General features: G+C 36.1%; 1 protein-coding gene across 4 annotated transcripts; it reads left to right on the top strand.

The window, feature by feature from the left end:
- Nucleotides 1–9,307: 9,307 nt before the first annotated feature.
- Nucleotides 9,308–15,170, top strand: LOC133857922 (transcription factor PIF1). Of its 4 annotated transcripts, none has more exons than XM_062293311.1 (11): nucleotides 9,308–9,652; nucleotides 9,795–9,893; nucleotides 9,985–10,822; nucleotides 11,660–11,758; nucleotides 11,851–11,916; nucleotides 12,040–12,105; nucleotides 12,258–12,308; nucleotides 13,166–13,552; nucleotides 14,263–14,341; nucleotides 14,638–14,710; nucleotides 14,798–15,170. In XM_062293311.1, the coding sequence occupies exons 2-9, from the start codon at nucleotides 9,805–9,807 to the stop codon at nucleotides 14,338–14,340; spliced, it is 1,674 nt and encodes a 557-aa protein (XP_062149295.1). In that variant the 5' UTR covers nucleotides 9,308–9,652; nucleotides 9,795–9,804; the 3' UTR covers nucleotide 14,341; nucleotides 14,638–14,710; nucleotides 14,798–15,170. The 4 variants fall into 4 exon arrangements, with proteins under 4 accessions (XP_062149295.1, XP_062149296.1, XP_062149294.1 ...); XM_062293312.1 differs by having other exon boundaries at nucleotides 9,774–9,893; nucleotides 13,166–13,537; XM_062293310.1 differs by having other exon boundaries at nucleotides 9,774–9,893.
- The last annotated feature ends 3,616 nt before the right edge of the window (nucleotides 15,171–18,786 follow it).

Here is an 18,786-nt window from a genome sequence, read left to right as displayed (position 1 = left end):
AGCAATAGTTTAGTTGACAAATATTTTTCTATTAATTTCTTCTCTCTCATTCTGCGTTAGTGGTTGAACAATTTTTTTTAAAAAAAAGACATTAAAGGAAAACCCCTGGCTGCCCGGGGGCAAGGCAAGGGGTAGCTCCGCCCCTGCTTGCGGCTTGCGGATGCAAAGGAAAATGTTTGGGTTATTATAAATTTTATCATAATTTTTATATAAATTTATGTGGTGGTACATATTTATGAAAATAAGTGTTATTGAGATTGTCACGTGATATTATAGTATTTACATTTTAGTGATTAATATAATAAGTGATTTGTGAATTGTTAATTCAGTTTGTAAATATAATAAATATTAGGGTTAAATACTTTATTGCTATTTGAGTTTTCAGTTTTTTTAAATTTAGTACCTGAGTTTTCATTTATTTCATAGGTGGTACCTGAGTTTAGGGGTAAAAATCATTTTGATACTTCTGTTACATTTTCCGTCCAAATTGAGCCACCCCTTTTCTTTTTTTCTTTTTCTTTTTCATTTTTTTTAAACATTTTATTATTTTATTATTTTTAATTAATTTTTATTTTTATAGAATGCCACGAGTCAACTTCTAAAGTTGACACGTGGTAGACCGTTAATATTTGGACGAAAAATGTAAACAAAAGTACCAAAGTGATTTTTACCTCTAAACTCAAGAATCACATATGAAACAAATGAAAACTAAAGTATTAAATTTAAAAAAACTGAAAACTCAAGAATCAATAAGATATTTAACCCTAAATATTATGTGGAATGTCATTTTCTAGTTTAGATTTAATAACTCAAGGACAGAAATTTCTTAGTAAGAAATTTTATACAAACTACATATAAGAGTGATATGTGTTATTTCAACATGTGAGAAACACATGTTTTTTTTTTTTTTTTTTTTTTATTAATGCTATTAAAAAAGTATGTGAGATGCACGTGCTATTAAAACACAACACGTGCTACTCACATACCAAAGAACACATGTTAATTTTATACGTAGATTGTATGAAATTTTTTACAAATTGATTTATAAAAAATTCGGACAAGTTTCGCATTTGGGAGAAAATTAAAGGAAAAAAGAAAAAAGAAATAAATAGAAATGAAAAGGGGGCAAAGAATGCTATCCATCTACGTTGGGTCCGGAGCCATGTAGGTTGTTTGATTTTGATCTTTGATTTTTTGATTTTTATTTTATTTTATTTTATTTTTAAGTACTATAGGTTGTTTGATTAATCGAGCTTATGTGGGTTTGAGGCTAACTTTGAGCCCGGCCACCTGGCCACCCCTCATTAAAGACAAAGTAGTGGGTGACGTGGAAGACAAGGGTCCCCCAGCATCATCCCAAGTGTGACAATGTCGGTGATCTAGTCAACATGGTACGCTTGCACTTGCCACGTCTTTTAATGACACGTTGTTTTCTCATTTTGCGGGACAACGACAAAGAATTTTTTTTTTTTTTTTTTTGAAAAGAGCTTGTAATTCCATAGATAAAGAAACGACTAACACTCGAAAGAAACAAGACTCAATATACAAGCAGGAAGATTACCAAACCAGACATGATTTTGAGGATGGATAACAGCCAATTTGGCTAAGTTATGCGCCACCATATTCCCAGGCCTCCTGACAAAGAATTTAATAAGGTTACATCTACTTTTCAAAAAAAGAATAAATAAGGTTACATCTAAGGTAAAAATAATGTTGCGTTATTTATTTATTTTTTATTTTTTTAATGTTGACTAAAATATTTATCACATTGTTAGATATAATACTATTAAATCATGGCTATAAAATGATTTCTTTCAATTTCATTTAAAAAAAAAGATAATATTTTCATGGACGGAGCCAAAAGCTCTTATGGGCATAGGCTAATGGCAAAAAAAATTTTTTGGTAGGGGCCAGTCCCCCCTCCCTCCATCCCTGAATATCTTATTCCCATTTTACGGTGGTCAGTTTTTATTTTAAGGATTGTTAGAGGTTCTACAATTTTTATTACAAATTTTTTGTAAATTAATGTGGTAGTTGATGTGTCAATACCATATCAGCCATTAAACAATTTAATTTATTTGTGACTAATGTGATAAGTATTACGCTAATTTATAAGTTTACGTGTCACTTATCACATCAATTACTAAACAATTAAATTTGATTATAACTAATATAATAAGTGTCATATGAACTGTCATATCAGTTTGTAATGAGCTCTAGTAAAAATTGTATTACTTCGAACATATTTTCCTTCTTCTAATTAATGGGAACTAACATCTGTCACAGTTTCTATTACGAACACTAGTTAACTGGCCAATTCTTGTTGATTCGATGATCTTAATTTTAGCCTACTTTCTTTTTCTTTTATAAAACAACATTGGATTTTTAATATGATAGTTTGAATTAGAGTTTAGAGTGACAGTCGCAAGATTACACTAGTAATTAAGAACCAATTAAACCTTTTTTGAATCTTTTATCAAGTTTTTTTCTTAAAAGATAATTTTCGGCAAATATATAGATGACTCTCTAAAATTTTAATCCATTGCACATATAAAATTCTGGTTCCTCCATCGGAAAGGGGAGATAGAAGACCTCATTAGTATTTGGAGAAAGTTTTTCTTCGAATTGGGTCAAAGAAATTTTTTGTCAATTAATTCTCAAAAGTATTTTTAATAGATCATGAGGTTCTTGTTAATGAAAATATCATAATAGACAATCAAGAGCGGCTTACCAAAATCAAATAAATTCCATCACATCTCACCATCAATTGGGATTAAAATATGCTAGCTCCAAATCTATTACCATCAATTGGGGGTTCATGTAAGAAAATTATTATATAATTAGCTAGCTTTGTATTCAGATCGAATTCCATTAAGCTGTAACTAGGTGTATACTTTTTTTTTTTTTTTTGAAAAGAAACTGAAGACTTCATTACTGAATATGAGCTCCAAAAGGGAATACAACTGACCAAAGGCCAATAGAAATACAATAGGAACTCATACATGCCCGAAGGCAAAAATCACTGCCCGTAGGCTCTAGTGTGACTAGAGATATAGAAACTCCACCCACTAAGTCAGGAAAACCTAACTTAAAACAGCCTATCAAATAAGATAGACTGTGAGAAAGATTAAGAATATACATAACAACAGCTACCCAAATAATAAATAAACATTACAAGAAGTAATCTTTAAGCCTCTTTAAACAATAAAGCATAACCGATTACAAAGAAAAAAGGCAGATCTAGCAACAAGCCATTAAACAGTCCCATAATGTCTAAAAATTACTAAGGTAAACCGAAACAGAAGACCCAAGCAGGAAAACTCATCGCAGTGCCGGCAGGCGGACTCCGCCGGAGACGACGTACGGCGCGTGGGAATATATACAAGACATATATATATATAGGAGATCCTAGCCTCCTAGGTGACTATGGACAGACAACTTGGGAATATATACAAGATATCTATGCAGAAAGAAAATAGTTGGCTTTATATATGCATGCAGGAATACTGAATACAGAATACTAATACTGAATACTGTAACTGTGTTTGAGCAGGGGTGTGGGTTTTGAGAGATCGGTTGCCACTCGTTGTTTCTGTGGCTGTCGTTGTTTTAGAGAAAGAGATATAGAGATGCGTAAAAACTGTTCATAGATTAAATCTCGCAAAAAGATGACCCTTGTCTCTACGTAAGTGTACGTACGTAACGTACCTTACTGCAAGACAGCAAGAGTGAAGAGCCTTCTCGTTCCATCGAACTCCTGGCACACTTACAAGCTTCATCACGTGCGCAGGCGTACGTTTGAGTATTCCGATGCACAGCGGCGGACCCAGCCTTGTAAATGTGGGGGCCAAATTGAAAGAATAAAATTTTGGAGGGGCAAACTAAAAAAATAAACAAAATTTAGGGTAAAATTTTATATATATATAGATTTTTTTTTGGGGGGAAATTTTGGGGGTTGGGGGGGCCAAGGCCCCCCCTAGCCCCTATATAGGTCCGCCAATGCCGATGCACATGTTAAAGGTGGCGGCGCCACTGTTTTCTCCATCGCAAGCTATCGGCACACGTTCGATCACAAAGGGTACGTATTGTTAGATTATATTATTCATAAGATTAGTGGCTTACGTTATTTTGTAATTTTTGTTGACGATTCTTCATGTTATATTTGAATATTTTTTATAAAATCACGTTAAGAATTATTATGTATTTATTGTAATTTTGTAAAAATAGTTGAGACTCAATTTTCAAGAAGCATTAATTAAATCATTTCATTATGATAATACCTTAGAATATAATCAACATACTTTTCAAAACATCTTAAAACACTATGGTACTGCTCCTTGATCACTTGTCTTGTCTAAGCACCTCTCAGTAAAACGGGAGAGCTGAACATAAACTTAAGCATACACATTCTTGACAATGTTCGTGCTCTTTTCCTTTCTTCTTTGGTTTCTACTTCTTTATGGGGTGAAGTCACTCCCACGTACGGTTGTTTACACTATCAATTAGTTGGCTACACATGTTCTTGCCAATTGCACCCCCACGAACGGTTGTTTGACACTTCTCCCACTTACCATCAATTTCATGTTTTTAATTCTGCCTGTTTGTTTTACTCCAACCACATGAACGCACCAAATTCAGGCCTCGTTTTCAGTTGTGTTGCTTTATTGGGTATATATGGAGTGAAACAAAAGAGATATCAGTGTTATGATCCTATGTCACATCATTTTTACATCTCCCGTCATGTGGTCTTCTAGGAGCAAAAGTTATTTCACGAAGTAGGAAAATTTTGCATGCCATATTTCCTACTCTTTACCACACTTCTAGAGATGCCTCACTCTTCTCTTACCATTGGTGATATTTTTCTAGAATCTTCATCGCTTGAGCCGCACTAATCTAATACTCACGAAGCTGCTTCGCTCGAGTCCCCAGATTCTATTCAATTTGAGGCACCCGTTCATACTTCCCCACTTAAACTTCGCCGATCCACTCGATTAGGTAAAGTCTCTTCCATCCCATTTACAATATTTTTATTGCTTTAATGTTTTAACTGCTTTACATGAACTTCACTCCTATCGTGAAGCTTCCACTAACCCTCTTTGGCAAGACACGATGAAAGAGGAACTCGATGCTTTACACAATAATCATACATGAGATTTTGTTGACTTGCCTCTATGCAAGTCTGTTTGTTAAGTTTTAAATTTTTAGTTTTTTTTTTTTATATATATATATATATATATATATATACTAATAGAATCCGTGAAAGTATTTTGACGAAATTTTACCACAATGACTAAATTGTTATTTTTTGCTTACATTGAAGATCTTTGATTTTTGTTTTTTTGTTTTTTGCGGTGAACAATTTGTAATTTAGGCCAACCAAATGAATTGATTTTGCATTTATCCTTTTTTTTTTTTTTTACTATAGTTTTTAAGAGAATAAAAGTATTATATGACTATTTTGATAAAAATGGCATTTTTTACAAGGGGTGGTTCTTATACAACTCATTTTATACAATTTTCACACAATCAAGACACATTAGCGGGATCCATGCATGTGGGTCTCACCATGCATGGATCCTATCAATGTGTCTTGATTGTTTATAAGTTGTGCAAAAAAGTTGTAAAAAAATCATTTTTCTTTTGACACACTTTGATAATTTGTTGGGTCACATTAATACATTTAAAAATTTAAAAAACTATTTTAAATGAGGGGATTTTTTTAATATTTTTCCCATTCCCTATTTTAGATTTGATTGATGTCGATATTCTTTATGGTTTTTTCATTCATTCCTTCCTAATAAACATAAAATCATATTTTTGATCCACACACATGAAAGCGTTATTTTTAAATTCCACGTGTTGAAGGCATAAATTCAAACCGACGTTAATGGAAAAGGAGTCGTATTGATAACAGTTTCCACTTTTCCACTGATTTAAGAATTAAGTATGTGTCCGGCTTAGGCCATGCATAGGACACTGAATGGACCCATCAATTAATTAGAAAGAAAACGTACAGAAAATATTGGAACCAAAATAAGAAGCCCATGACTTGAGAATTTTAAGAAATGGAGAACAGTGAGAAGTCTAGTCATACCTAGTTGCCCCAATCTTGAGGGACAGTCCATATGTGGCAGGAGAATTATATGTTCCTCTTCCATGCACACCGCCCCCACCGCCGGTGAACTATTTTTAACCCAAGATTTGGACAGCCTGATCGGTAAATTAGGTCCCCGACCAAGAGCAGTAACCGTGCCCACTGCATCATCATATATTATAACATTATTGCATATATCTATTTTGATGTTCTAAATGTTACCGTGAAAGAGTCCATCCCCAAAACTTTGATTAAAATTAAAGGATTAAATACATATTTAGTACCTATAGTTTAAAAGCTTTATTTTTTTGTACTTCACTTTCAATTTGCATCATAGATAGTACCTAAATTTTAGAAAAAGACGAACTTAGTACTTCCATATAATAATAGTAAAATTACTAAATTTATTAAAAAAAAAAAATAACTAAAAAAATTCAAAATTCAAAATTCAAAAAAGAAGAAGAAAAAGGAAGGGGTGGCCATGTGTTACCCCCAGCCACCTATGGGGGTGGCCGCGGCCTCCCCAGAGGCTGAGGGTGGCCATCGGGCCACCCCTTTCCTTTTTTGTTTGTTTGTTTGTTTTTTTATTTTTTTTTAAATAAGTTATTTTTTTTAATAAATTTATATTTTTTTTATTCATATGGATACGTGTCGCAATCTTATTGATTTGATGTGACGCTGACGTGACATTTAATAGAATCTGTCAAAACTTTTAACGGAATTTAACTCTAGGGTCGATTTGTAATTATAGTTTACCACAAGGACTTTTCATAAACTTTTTAAACCACAGTGAGTGATTTGTAATTATGACATATCCCAGAGACCAATAATATTATTATCACATGTATTTAACCCAAAATTAAATTGGAATTCTTTTATAAGTATATTAATTATATTAATGTTATAAACTCACCGCAATTCTTTCATTATGTATCGAGAACAGTGAGATACCCACGCGCTCACGGAAAACATGTCAAACAAGATGGTGGAGTCTTGTAAGAATCTCGATATATATATATATATATATATTTTAAAAAAAAAATCCAGTAATATAAATGGCATAGTTTTTTTTTTTTTTTTTTTTTTTTTTTTTTTTTTTTTTTTTTTTTTTTTAAACATTAGCATCAAAGCATTACCCTTATGTTTAAATTGAATTGCGGGCCTACAACCCACTCTCATTTTAATTATTTCTCTCTACTTTATAGTGTTATAGATGAGTAAAAAAAGAGTAAGTGTAACATTATTCTTAGATTTAAATTGAATTACGAATTGGGATTTAACTTAAAATGCGTTTAATCCAACACATTCTTGGGCCACCGAGGAGTGTTTCAAGTCATATTTGGCAAATTATTCTTTTTTTTTTTTAATTTAAATAAAACTCTATTTCAAAGCTTTTTAATTTTTTTTTTTATATCACATTAGTAATGTTTTAACATTTTTTTCCCACTTTTTATTACTTAAAAGAAAGAAAAAAACCCTGCAACCCAAAGATTTACCAAACACACTTGTTTTCTTTCGAACAAGGTGTTGGGTTTTTTTTTTTTTTTTTTTTTTAAAATGATAAATAATTAGATATTTAGAGAGAGAATTAGAGAGGCAAATAATTGATGAAGAAAAAAAAATTGTGGAGGCGAGGGAAACTCCCGTCACCCTCTGGCCCCGACCCCATGGAGTTGGCAATTGGCATACTCTCATTTTAGTGGGAACAAAAGTAGTTTTTATTTGGACCAACAACGTGAGTGGCTCCTTTCAAAAAAAAAAAAACAACGTGAGTGGCTCTCACACGAACTCGGCGCGTAGTGGGTACGATCTCAGTATTGACTGTCTCCTGTCGGAGTAACTTTTTTGCTTTTGGAGACGGTTTACCGTTAATTGTCATTTTCCCCACATAATCCTAATCCCACACGCGCGCAATTGATTAAAGGTATTATTATTATTATTATTATTATTGTTATTATTTTATGGGGTAACTTACAATCATTACACGAACTACAGAGAAATGTAAGACAGACAATTAAAGGACATTTGTCGTTGGAAGTCAAAAGTGGATATACAAGCATATGTCACCTTCAACCGGCCAACTTAAATAAAGATAAAAAAGAGATAACAAAAATAGGCCGGATTTGTTTCGGCGTGTATTTTTTTTTTTATTATTTTTTTGTATTATATTTAAAATTATAAATATTAGAAAATTTTATTTTTTAAAATTATGTTTAAATAGTTTAGAAAATTTAAAATAAAATTAAAAAAAGTTGAGTAAAATCTAATAAGTATAATTTGAATTCTAAAAAATAACTCAAACATATTTTTAAAAAAATAATAAAATACAATAAAAAAAATAATTGTTACCCGAACATGCGAGTTTCTGATGATAATTTTGAAAACTATTTTTTCATCTATAAATTTTTAAGTAATTCTCTTTTAATTTTACAGGTGAAACTGTGACCGTAAGTACACATTTTAGTAAGTAAATACAATTAACATATTGTGAATGCATACTTGAGCCCATTTTAAAAATTTCTCTTTGTTAATGTACTTGGCTTTTGATGTAGTATTGACCAGACACGTGGCTATACGTGTCACCAAACACAATATTATTGATGTGCCATCTAAACGTGACACCTAATTATATTCAAACTTTCGATGGAAACCCATCTCATTCGAACGAAACACTTATTTTTTAATTTTTTTGTTTTTTAGATTCTATTTTTCTTGGGATTACAATTAATTATTGTTCTAATCATCATTATTATGTTATGATGACGTCTCACATTCTAAAATTTGTTAGGTTTCATAAATATCCAAAATTTGGCCATTAATTAGTATTTCGGAACTATATAGTGATTAAAGAATATGTTGCATTCTATATTTTTTCGTCAATATTGACGTAACAAATTTAAAAGAAAGAATTGATTTGCTTTTCTAACCAGTTTTCAGAGTAAAAAATTGCGAAAGAAAGAAAAAAAGAGAGAGAAGTTTTTACTTTTTTTTACTTTTTACCATGGGTCGGGTGGGTAGAATATCTAGGTGCGGGCCCGCACATGCGCAGAAGATGTAGTCAGGGTGAGGAATGGAGGAAGCGATGAGCGGCCGTGATGGAATAAAGGCCAAAAATTCCCAGCATTTCGGGGTAAAAATAAAAGTTGCATGAGGCAATAAATGGTAATACGCCCAAAAGCAAAAAAAAAAAAATGTGGCTCGGGGGGAAAGCAAGTACACTGCCTTTGCGCTACATACAGTCAAAAATCCATTTCGTCTCCTTCCTTCCATATTATTCGGCGAGAGACGACAGACCTTATCGGCTTATCTTTCTACTGCTGCAAACAGGCTAATAAGAGCACAAAAGGCATAGAGAGAGATGATTACAAGCAGCCAACAGAATATCTTCTGAACATATTATTATTGATTTTCTCCATTTCCCACCTTCCTCCCCCACACAAGAAAGAGAATCGCAGAGCTTTCCGCCGAGACAAGTAGAGAGGAGAGATAAGTACTGATCATCAAAAGTTTCGACACCGACCGGTGTATGGTGGCCATAACGACTTCCAACTTTTCACGGTGAGTGGCTGATCATAAGCAAGCTCTTGTTTAGCTTTTTGCTAGCTCGAACAATCGCAGTAGCTAGTACTGTTTTTTCTTTTTGTTAATTTTTTTCTTTTTTCTTTTTTTTTTGTTTTAGATTTTGAAGCTGTAGTTTCAGATATTAGAGAATGTATCACTGCGTGCCGGATTTCGAAATGGACGACAATTACTCGATCCCCTCATCAAATGGCGTTGGTCGCCCCAGAAAATCGTCTTTGTGAGTTTATTTCTTTTGAATGATTTCAATTTGTTTGAAAATTTTGAGCGATTGGAGTGTAGTATTTGATGGCGAATGAGAATTAACGCAGGCCTGAGGACGAGATCATGGAGCTGCTATGGCAGAACGGTCAGGTGGTGATGCACAGCCAGAACCATAGGTCAACGAGAAGATCTCCGCCGTCCAAGTACGACGACGCCATGATCCCAGGGGAGCAATCGACGGCCAGGGAGATCCGATCGGAACAAGAACTGGCCGCTCACAACCAGCACAACCAGAACTCCCAGCCGTTCATGCAAGAAGACGAAATGGCTTCGTGGCTTCACTACCCTCTCGTGGACGACGACCCTGCCTTGGACCACACTTTCTGCGCCGACCTTCTCTACCCGGGTAACAATCTCGGCAATAATAGCAACAGTACTAACCCTACAGTCCGTACGAACAGCGATACGGAGGTCCATCCGGCCGTGACGTCGGAGGTGGGGATCGCTCTGCCGCCGATACCGCCGGCAAGGAGGACGGAGCTGGCGGAGTCGAAGGTGCAGAACTTCGTGCACTTCTCGAGGCACAAGGCGAAGGTTGCTGGAGGAGAACGACTCGATCAAAACGCGCCGTCGAGCTCGAGAAGCCCGGCGGTAGTGAGGGAATCGACGGTGGTGGACTCCAGCGATACGCCGGCGGTGTGGCACGCGTTGGACGCCGGCGATCGAGGCTGCGCGACCAAGAACGGCGATGCATCGGCGGGCACATCGTCCGCCGGAGGTGGCGGTGTTAGTGGTATGAAGGAGATGTCGACGTGTGATGTGACCGTGTCGTCATCACCCGGCTGCTCCAGCGCCAGCGCCAGCGCCGAGCCGGCTCTGAAGCCGCATGCTGAGGATCGCAAGCGTAAAGGACGAGAAGCCAACGACACCGAGTGCCAAAGCGAGGTCAGTTGAGCCACTTCTCTCTCTTTCTCTCTCTCCCTCTCTCTCGCTTTCTGTGTACTGGTCTCGGCTATCGTGCGCAGGTGGGGTGACGTGGATTAACGTGAGCACCCCTATCCCTGTGAATTGTGATACTTTTAGCTAGCTTTGGGTGTTTTGCCGTTTACGGCGTCTTGTTTCGCTTTTCGTTTTTATATCGTACACGTGGCGGGGGTGACTTACGTGGGGTGCCGCCACGTATTTGATGAGCAGAGAGATTTTTTTTTTTTTTTTGTGACAGAATTTAGTGAAGGATGATTGGTGGGTGATGTAGGCTGGAGTGGCTGCAGTGTAGTTTATCGAAATTTAAATGAATAAATTTTGGCATTGACGGCGCGTATCTCGGGACTGGTTTCCTGTTCGGTTGCCTGCTTTGCCATTTCCAAATTTTCGTCGTTGAGAGTCATCAAGACCAAGATTAATGGTATTTCGGCTTCAGCAGGAGGTAACCTGTTGTCGGGCATTTACTACCCCACGTGTTACAAGCTCAGTGCTTAACCTGTGGGAAAATGTTTGGAAACTACTGATTTTTATTATAATTTTTTAAAAAAATTTACGGGTGTACGTATACTTGACAAGCCAGTTAATAGCTAACTAAATTAATATTATTTAATTATTTCTCAAATTATTAACTTAGCGTGTTAATTTGCCAAATTCATGGTCCAGTTTGGACCCCTGCTTTCTGTTTTTTTTTTTGGTTAATTGCCAAATAATCGCATTACCTCTTTTTAAACCTCTTTATTGATTCTGGATGACTATATATATATATAATCTTGTTGTTTTCTTTTCTTATTGTAAAAGGATGTTGAGTTTGAATATGTGGATACAAAGAAACAGGCTCGTGGATCAACGACTACAAAGAGATCCCGAGCTGCAGAGGTCCACAATCTTTCGGAGAGGGTTGGTTTTCTATCATACTAGAAATTTTGACAAATTCTCTATTTCACGTGTTTATCTTCCTTCAAATGGTGAGGTATTGCATTTATGTGCAGAGACGTCGAGATAGGATAAATGAGAAGATGAAAGCTTTGCAAGAACTCATACCTCGTTGCAACAAGGTTGTATATGATTTATTTTATGAGTTTTGTTTTCTTTCCCCAACTATAGAGAACCACATTGATGGTTATTTGTATATAGTGTTGACTTGTGTAATATTTGTTCTTTTTTCTTCTAAATTTCAGTCAGACAAAGCTTCAATGTTAGATGAGGCAATTGAGTACTTGAAGTCTCTTCAATTGCAAGTACAGGTATATCATTCTTATCTTTTTTCTCAGATATAAATGTTAGATGGTATTACTACCCAGTCATACTTTTGTATGTGAACCGGTTGAAGTACATTTCCTGTTACTGAGGATATTACTCCATTCCTAAAGAAAATTGTTGTTTCACTGAATTGTAGGCGTCATGCTTATTCCAGAAGTTTTATGGACAGAACCAGAGTCATATTCCTGTTAGTACAGCCATATCTTTTTCTTTGATATACAAATAAATTAAGCATTAAAAGCGCCAAAAAGATGAGGCTTAAATGTGCAACGTCTTCCTTCCTTCTCTATGGTTACATGAATAATAAGGTTGCACTGTGATCCTTTGTATATTATCTTCCCATAAAAGAACAATGGAAAACATGCATAGCAATGTGAACTTTGTTTATCTTCCGAAATTATTTGGTCTTTATATCATAGGCATGCCCAAGATATTGCCACTTAAAGACAGCTTAGGCTTCAATTTTCCCCAGAAAGGTTGAATTTATTTTGAGAGCATGTTGCTGTGAACCCCTGATTTGAGTTGGCTTTGTTGACATCCTATGACTCGGAACTTATAGATTATTTGCAATAATACCTTAAGCTCTAATGAACTCGGTTTGAGTTGTTTTTGTTGACATCCTATTACTCTTTTGTGAAGGTTGGTGTGTTGCTCCACTAGTTTATACAAGTTATCTTTGTTCTAGATTCAAGAAAGTTGAGTCCTTGACTGGAAATTTATTTTCTATACACCAAAAAGTTCCCAACTCTCTCTTTCCATCCACACTGGAATCTGCCTAATGCTTTGTTGTACCAACCAACGAACCAAGCTGATTTAGTGAAATACCATAAACATGTCTTTGAGAAGAAATCCAAAGCTGACTTGAATTTTTAGTTTTTTTTTTTTTTCTCTCCAGCCTGAAGCATGGTCCATGAAGTTTCAAGAGCAAGCATGTGTGAAATGATTTCGTTCATTTTGTATATCATGTACAAATTTGTTGTGTACAGTATTTCAATACTGTAATTATAGTTCATGTCTTCACAAGGAAAATTGTGGACTCTGTAGATGATGTCCATGGGATGTGGCATGGTCCCCATGATGTTTCCTGGTGTCCAGCAGTATATGCCAGCAATGGGGATGGGTATTGGGATGGGTATGGGCATGGAAATGGGCATCAATCGGCCTATGATGCCATTTCCCAATCTGTTAGCTGGTTCATCATTGCCAACCCCATCTGCAGCAGCTCATCTGGGACCACGATTTCCATTGCCTGCTTTTCATATGTTACCAGTTCCTGCACCTGATCCTTCCAGAATGCAAGCAGCCAACCAGTCAGAGCAGATGCTAAACTCACTAGGCGCACAGCTACCAAGCCAGTCACGGTTCCCAAATTTTGTCAATCCTTATCAGCAATATGTTGCTACCCAGCAGATGCAGGTACCACCACAGCAGGTATTTTTAGCCTCATAATTGTACCTCTCAATTAAAAGCTTTGATGTGTCTGTGACACTTTTTTTGCCACCTTTATCTAATATTCAAGGGAGATTATATCACGAACTCTTCATGCTTTTGTGTGTTTTGACATTAAGATTCCAGTTTTCAATTTGATGAAATCAAGACCCTTACTTTGAATATTTGTAAATTGAGACATTTGTTAGGATTTTCCGCCAAATAGATAACATAAATGATATAAAAATACAATTTTATGCCCCTCCGATAAAAAAAATAAAAATAAGGCAGCGTGGAGGGGATTCGTGTTATTTGCAAAACACTACTGGTTCGCACAAACGGTTGTCTACAAAAACAAATTGATAGATTGCTTCACTGCATTCTTGTCCCATGTCAGCATAACTTTTGATTTGAAAAATATTTGGTTATAGTATTGTTAAGAGCAGTCCATCAGTCCTATGTGACCATACCTTGTTCTACAGAAAATATCTGATCAGTATCTTGTTAGAGCAATTTATCATTCAGGCTTTGAGTTACCCTTGCATTTTCTTTTTGATCGATACTGTTTCTTATTACGAAAAAATAGTAGAAATTTTGTCAAATTCATTTGTAGCTTACCACATGCTTGGAGCTTATTGGGCATGCCCTGTTCCATCACCATTCTCTTCGGATTGTTAGAAGTTGATAGAAATGAGTTCCATTTCTTTTTGCAGAATGAAGCACTAGCCCAGCCAAGTAGTAGCAAGCCAAGAGCCAATAAGGGACCTGAAAATCTCGACAATCGCCAATGAGGTAGGCTGGTTAGATAAAAGATTTGATTGATTATCTAATTATGGGAAACCAAAAAAAGTGCAAGTACAAAGCTCTTGTCAGCATTGACCAGACACTACTTTCTATTCGTGATCCTCATGATTTCACTTTTAAGAAACATAGTTTAGGCTCTCCTGAGAATGAATAGGCTCCTCTCCAGATTTGGGTTATATATATATATATATATATATATATATATATATATATATATATATATATTTTTTTTTAATTTCTTGAGCTACATTAGTCACAATGGATATGATTACGTGAATTGCTAGGATTCCTGGCCAGCTGAGGATGCACAAGTTGAGGCAATCTGTTCTGTAGTTTGTGCCCGCTACTCTCTGAATGGTAATGCCTTGTGATCTCCCAATCTAAATGAGGATTGCATAGACAGAGCATGTGATTTCCAAATACTGTGATCTTTGTGCAATACAGGTTGAAGTTTTGATCCGAAGGATTGCAGGACTCTTGCCTGTTTAAGTTTTGTAGTATGCGAGAACAACACATTTTTGAGAGCAGCTTTCCCGGACGACTGGTACATCATAAAGCGACTAACATGTAAATTACTGACACCCCCATAGTAAAATAGAGTTCTTTTTTCCTGTATCAGTTCTGTAGCCCTTTCCCTGTTGTTGTCAGGATTTGGCTTAGGTGCTGTAAAAAAAACTATGCTGTTGTATGTACGTTGTATGTTATTATTATTATTATTATTTGAAATAAGGAATGTTAGAATATATGGAAGGGGGATGTTAGAATATATTTTTTGTTGGTGTATTTTATTATAATAATATTTCCCATTTAGGTTTGATTTCCTTGTAACGTTTATTTCCATTATGTTAGAATATTTATATTCTCTAAATTAGTTTTATTGATATTTATCTTATTTAAGTTTAGGATTTTTTTGCTCACTACTCATTATCTGTTTATTTTTATTTTTTTTGAACGGGAATTGGAACTTCCATTAATAATAAGCCTGAAGGCAAATACAACAGTCCGAAGACAAATATCCAACCCGAAAGCTACAAATGCAAGCCCGTAGGCCAAGGTAGTGAATAGAAATACAAAATCTCTAACCACTAAGTTAGGAACAAACCCAACTTAAAGTGGCTACCTAAGCAACAAACTAAAATTACATGAACAACAATTTGGTCCTTTCTTTACAATCAAGCACAACCCAACTAAAATGAGAGGGCCTGGTCTAACTTTTAAGCTACCTAAAATGTTCAAGTAATTTATAGCCCATTACAAAGGTAAACTGTGAACAAGATAAGAAAGTACAAAAATGAGAAAAAAACACAGATCACAGAAGCCCAGATATTGCAGAAGGAAGAAAACCCTCCGGTCATCGGTGCGTGTAAAACACGCGCCACCCCTGGACCTCCCCTGCTATTGTCAGACACCCCTCCAACTTGAAACACCCCAAAACTCGGCCGGAAGAGTGGAGTGTGGCTCTCCACCTGCAGGGCACCCTTGGTGTGTGAGGACCACGCTCCGCGCGTGGAGGCTCTACACCGCCGGTGGTTGAGGTGGTGACTTCAGAAGCGGACGGCGAACATGGCTGAGCGGGTTGTGTCGCAAGGTCTTCGGCGAAACGTTGTAGATCTAGCTCGGAAGGAGTCGAAGACACAAGCTAAGGTCACTCCTCAAAACCATCTCCAGCCTTCCGATATGCTAAAACAAGAGGAAAAGGAAGCAAAAACAAAGCAAATAAACAAACTCCATAGCTTTAAAGCTAGGAGAATCACAACCGTCACCGGATCTAGCCAGAGGAAACAAAAGCTCCACAACCCTAGTGGTTGGGAGAAATCTATCCCCACTAGAACAAACCAGAGGGTAACAAAAAACTACCCTGGCTCACGAGGAGCCAGAGAAAAAATCACCACCAAGAGGCGTGAGGCTACCCCCTTCCAGTAAAAGCAATACTCACAGGGAGTTTTGTAATAGAAAGTTATGTAAAAATGTTTAATATAGTGAATAGACAAGATGTAGCTCATACGTTTCTCTCCACTTTCGCTCTCTTTTTCTTTCTCTTTTACGTAATATTATTTTCTATTTATTTCTACGTGGTATTGTAGCTAGGTTCCGTGAACTCAATTTTTATCATCATATTTCTTTTTTCTGAAATAATAATAATAATAATAATAATAATAATAATAATAATAATAATAATAATAATAATAATAATGATTGGTGCTGCCGAGGACGTCGAACTGCTCTCTACGAGGTTAGCGCAGTCGTTGCTGTTGTCCAACTGGCTCGAAAGCAACGCAGATCTGATGTTGCAACTAGCTAGAGATTGTCCACCATGCCTTGCTTGATATGCCAGGTCTTGTCTTCTTCGCAACATATGCGCTTTTGGTTTATTCTGGAAGATATTTTACCATCAGATTGCTATGTGGTTGATATTATGGTGGAAGCCTATACGAATAATTGTAGTATCCTATAAAAGATGTTTTTCCAGGCGTTTTGTCAAGTCAAACTTCGGAGATGATACCGTTGTGAAACAAACAAAAAAAAAAAAAAAAAAAAAAAAAAGGAAAGAAAAAGAAATCACCTCTTTTGGATTTTTAGCCCTATTTTATTGTGATTTGTGGCTTAATTTATTGGTAAATCTTGGCACAATGTGATTTGGACTTTCACAGGGTTTTTAACGGCTAGTTTTTGTTCTCCGACCATCATTAATTGTAAGTTGTTGCTTGGTACCCTATGAGATTCTTTTAATAGATAGTCTTCGTTCTCCAGCCGTCACTTTTAGCATTTTTTTCCGTTCATTGACGAATCTTGGCACAATGTAGTTTGGCTTGTTAGCAGATTTTAACGGCTAGTTTCCGTTCTTTGACCATCATTGTCAGTTGCGGCTTGGCCCATCACAGGATTCTTTTAACGGATAGTCTCCATTCTTCGGCCGTCACTTTTAGCCTTTCTCCCCGACACCGTTTTGATCCAACCATCGACTTTGGCCGCATTTAAATCCATTTTCTTTTTTCAAATTCAAGCTTCCAGAATCTTTCATTTTGAGTTTGAGGGGGGATGTTAAAATATATATTTTCCGTATATTTTATATTTGGTTGGTATTGTAATATTATCTATTTACGAGTTAATTGTAATCAAATCATGAGAATTTGATTATCATATTTTGTATTTACTCTAAACCCTATAAATAAGGATCTTTTTTGTATTGTAGACAAACAAATCAACGAGCATGCATAATGTAGTCTTTAGGGGTAATTCGTAGTGGTGGACGTAGGTGTTTAACACCGAACCACCCGTAATTCTTTGTGTTCTTTTCTCTCTCTTGTTTCCGCCTTTGTTATTCTAATTTAGATTTCTACGTAGAAAGATGCTTAAAGGTGAAATTTAGTGATAACGAAGGCCATGAGGGATGTGGCCTTGGGTCCAGGAGGAAGGATTCCCATAGATGAATCCGGTCTGGTTTGTCATTGACTGCTCTCAACTTGCAAATGTGAAACACAGAACAACTAGTGAAGGAATTGAACGAGAAAAAAGGTGTCTCCCCATTGTCCCCAACTATTCCCTGGACCATGCTGACGCTATTTTGTTCTTGCTTCTGATTCCTGTTGTCTTTCAATTCATTGATCATATTGGACACATTTTTCCTACAACTTGGGCTGTGGGAATTTCTTTCAACTATCGACATTATCCATAAGCTTTCACAAGGATAAACAAGTCAGTGTGGATGATCCAAGGGAATATATTAGAGTCTAACGTGGGCCTCTTAGTAATTTAATCATTGTTTAAATATGAAACTGGAACAAGAACATTCGTTCTATATACGCGACACACATAATATGGACCATGATTCTGGCCAACCGGAGAAAAGAGGGAAAAGAAATACTGTAAAGGTTCTTGTGTTTTCAACTTTTCACCCTTTTGTCGAATTTCTTTTCAAGGTTTTAAAGTATTCTAACACTTTTCAAGGCATTCATTGTTATCGAAATCACTCTCTGTTAGAATTTTTCAACGGTAATGAATGATATGTACTTGTCTTTGAGTCAGCAACAAATAATTTCTTCATGCATTTTAAAATACCACGTAAGGAAAAAAAAAAATGAAAAACAAAATGGGGTGGTCTAGCCAACTCCACCTTGGAGGGTGGCTCGGCCACCCCCTTTGGCCACTAAGGGTGGTTCCCTCTATTCCCTTGCCAACCTAGCCTTTGGGATGGTCAAACCACCCCTCATATTTTGCAAACCTAGTCATCGGCGTTGTTCGACTGTCCCCTTTGGCCATTGGGCTACCACCCCGAAAGGCCTCAATAACGGCCAAAGGGGTGGTTCCCCCTTATTTCCTTGCAAACTTAACCTTTAGGATTGTCGAACTAGCCCTCATATTATGCAAACATGGTCATCAGTGTTGTTCAAACGTCCACGTTGGTCATTGGGAGTGATCGAGGCCTTTGGGGG

The sequence above is a fragment of the Alnus glutinosa genome, chromosome 14 (genome assembly GCF_958979055.1).
Source record: "Alnus glutinosa chromosome 14, dhAlnGlut1.1, whole genome shotgun sequence".
Taxonomy (NCBI): domain Eukaryota; kingdom Viridiplantae; phylum Streptophyta; class Magnoliopsida; order Fagales; family Betulaceae; genus Alnus; species Alnus glutinosa.
The sequence above is the reverse complement of the archived record's forward strand: the minus strand, read 5'-3'. Positions and strand labels throughout refer to the sequence as shown.

Bases quoted from the DNA above. Each gene is read 5' to 3' on its own strand.
- LOC133857922 (XM_062293311.1), top strand. From the start codon at position 9,805: ATGTATCACTGCGTGCCGGATTTCGAAATGGACGACAATTACTCGATC. The intron at 11,759-11,850 runs GTTGGTTTTCTA...ATTTATGTGCAG, and splicing joins TCCACAATCTTTCGGAGAGG to AGACGTCGAGATAGGATAAA. The intron at 11,917-12,039 runs GTTGTATATGAT...TCTAAATTTCAG, and splicing joins TCATACCTCGTTGCAACAAG to TCAGACAAAGCTTCAATGTT.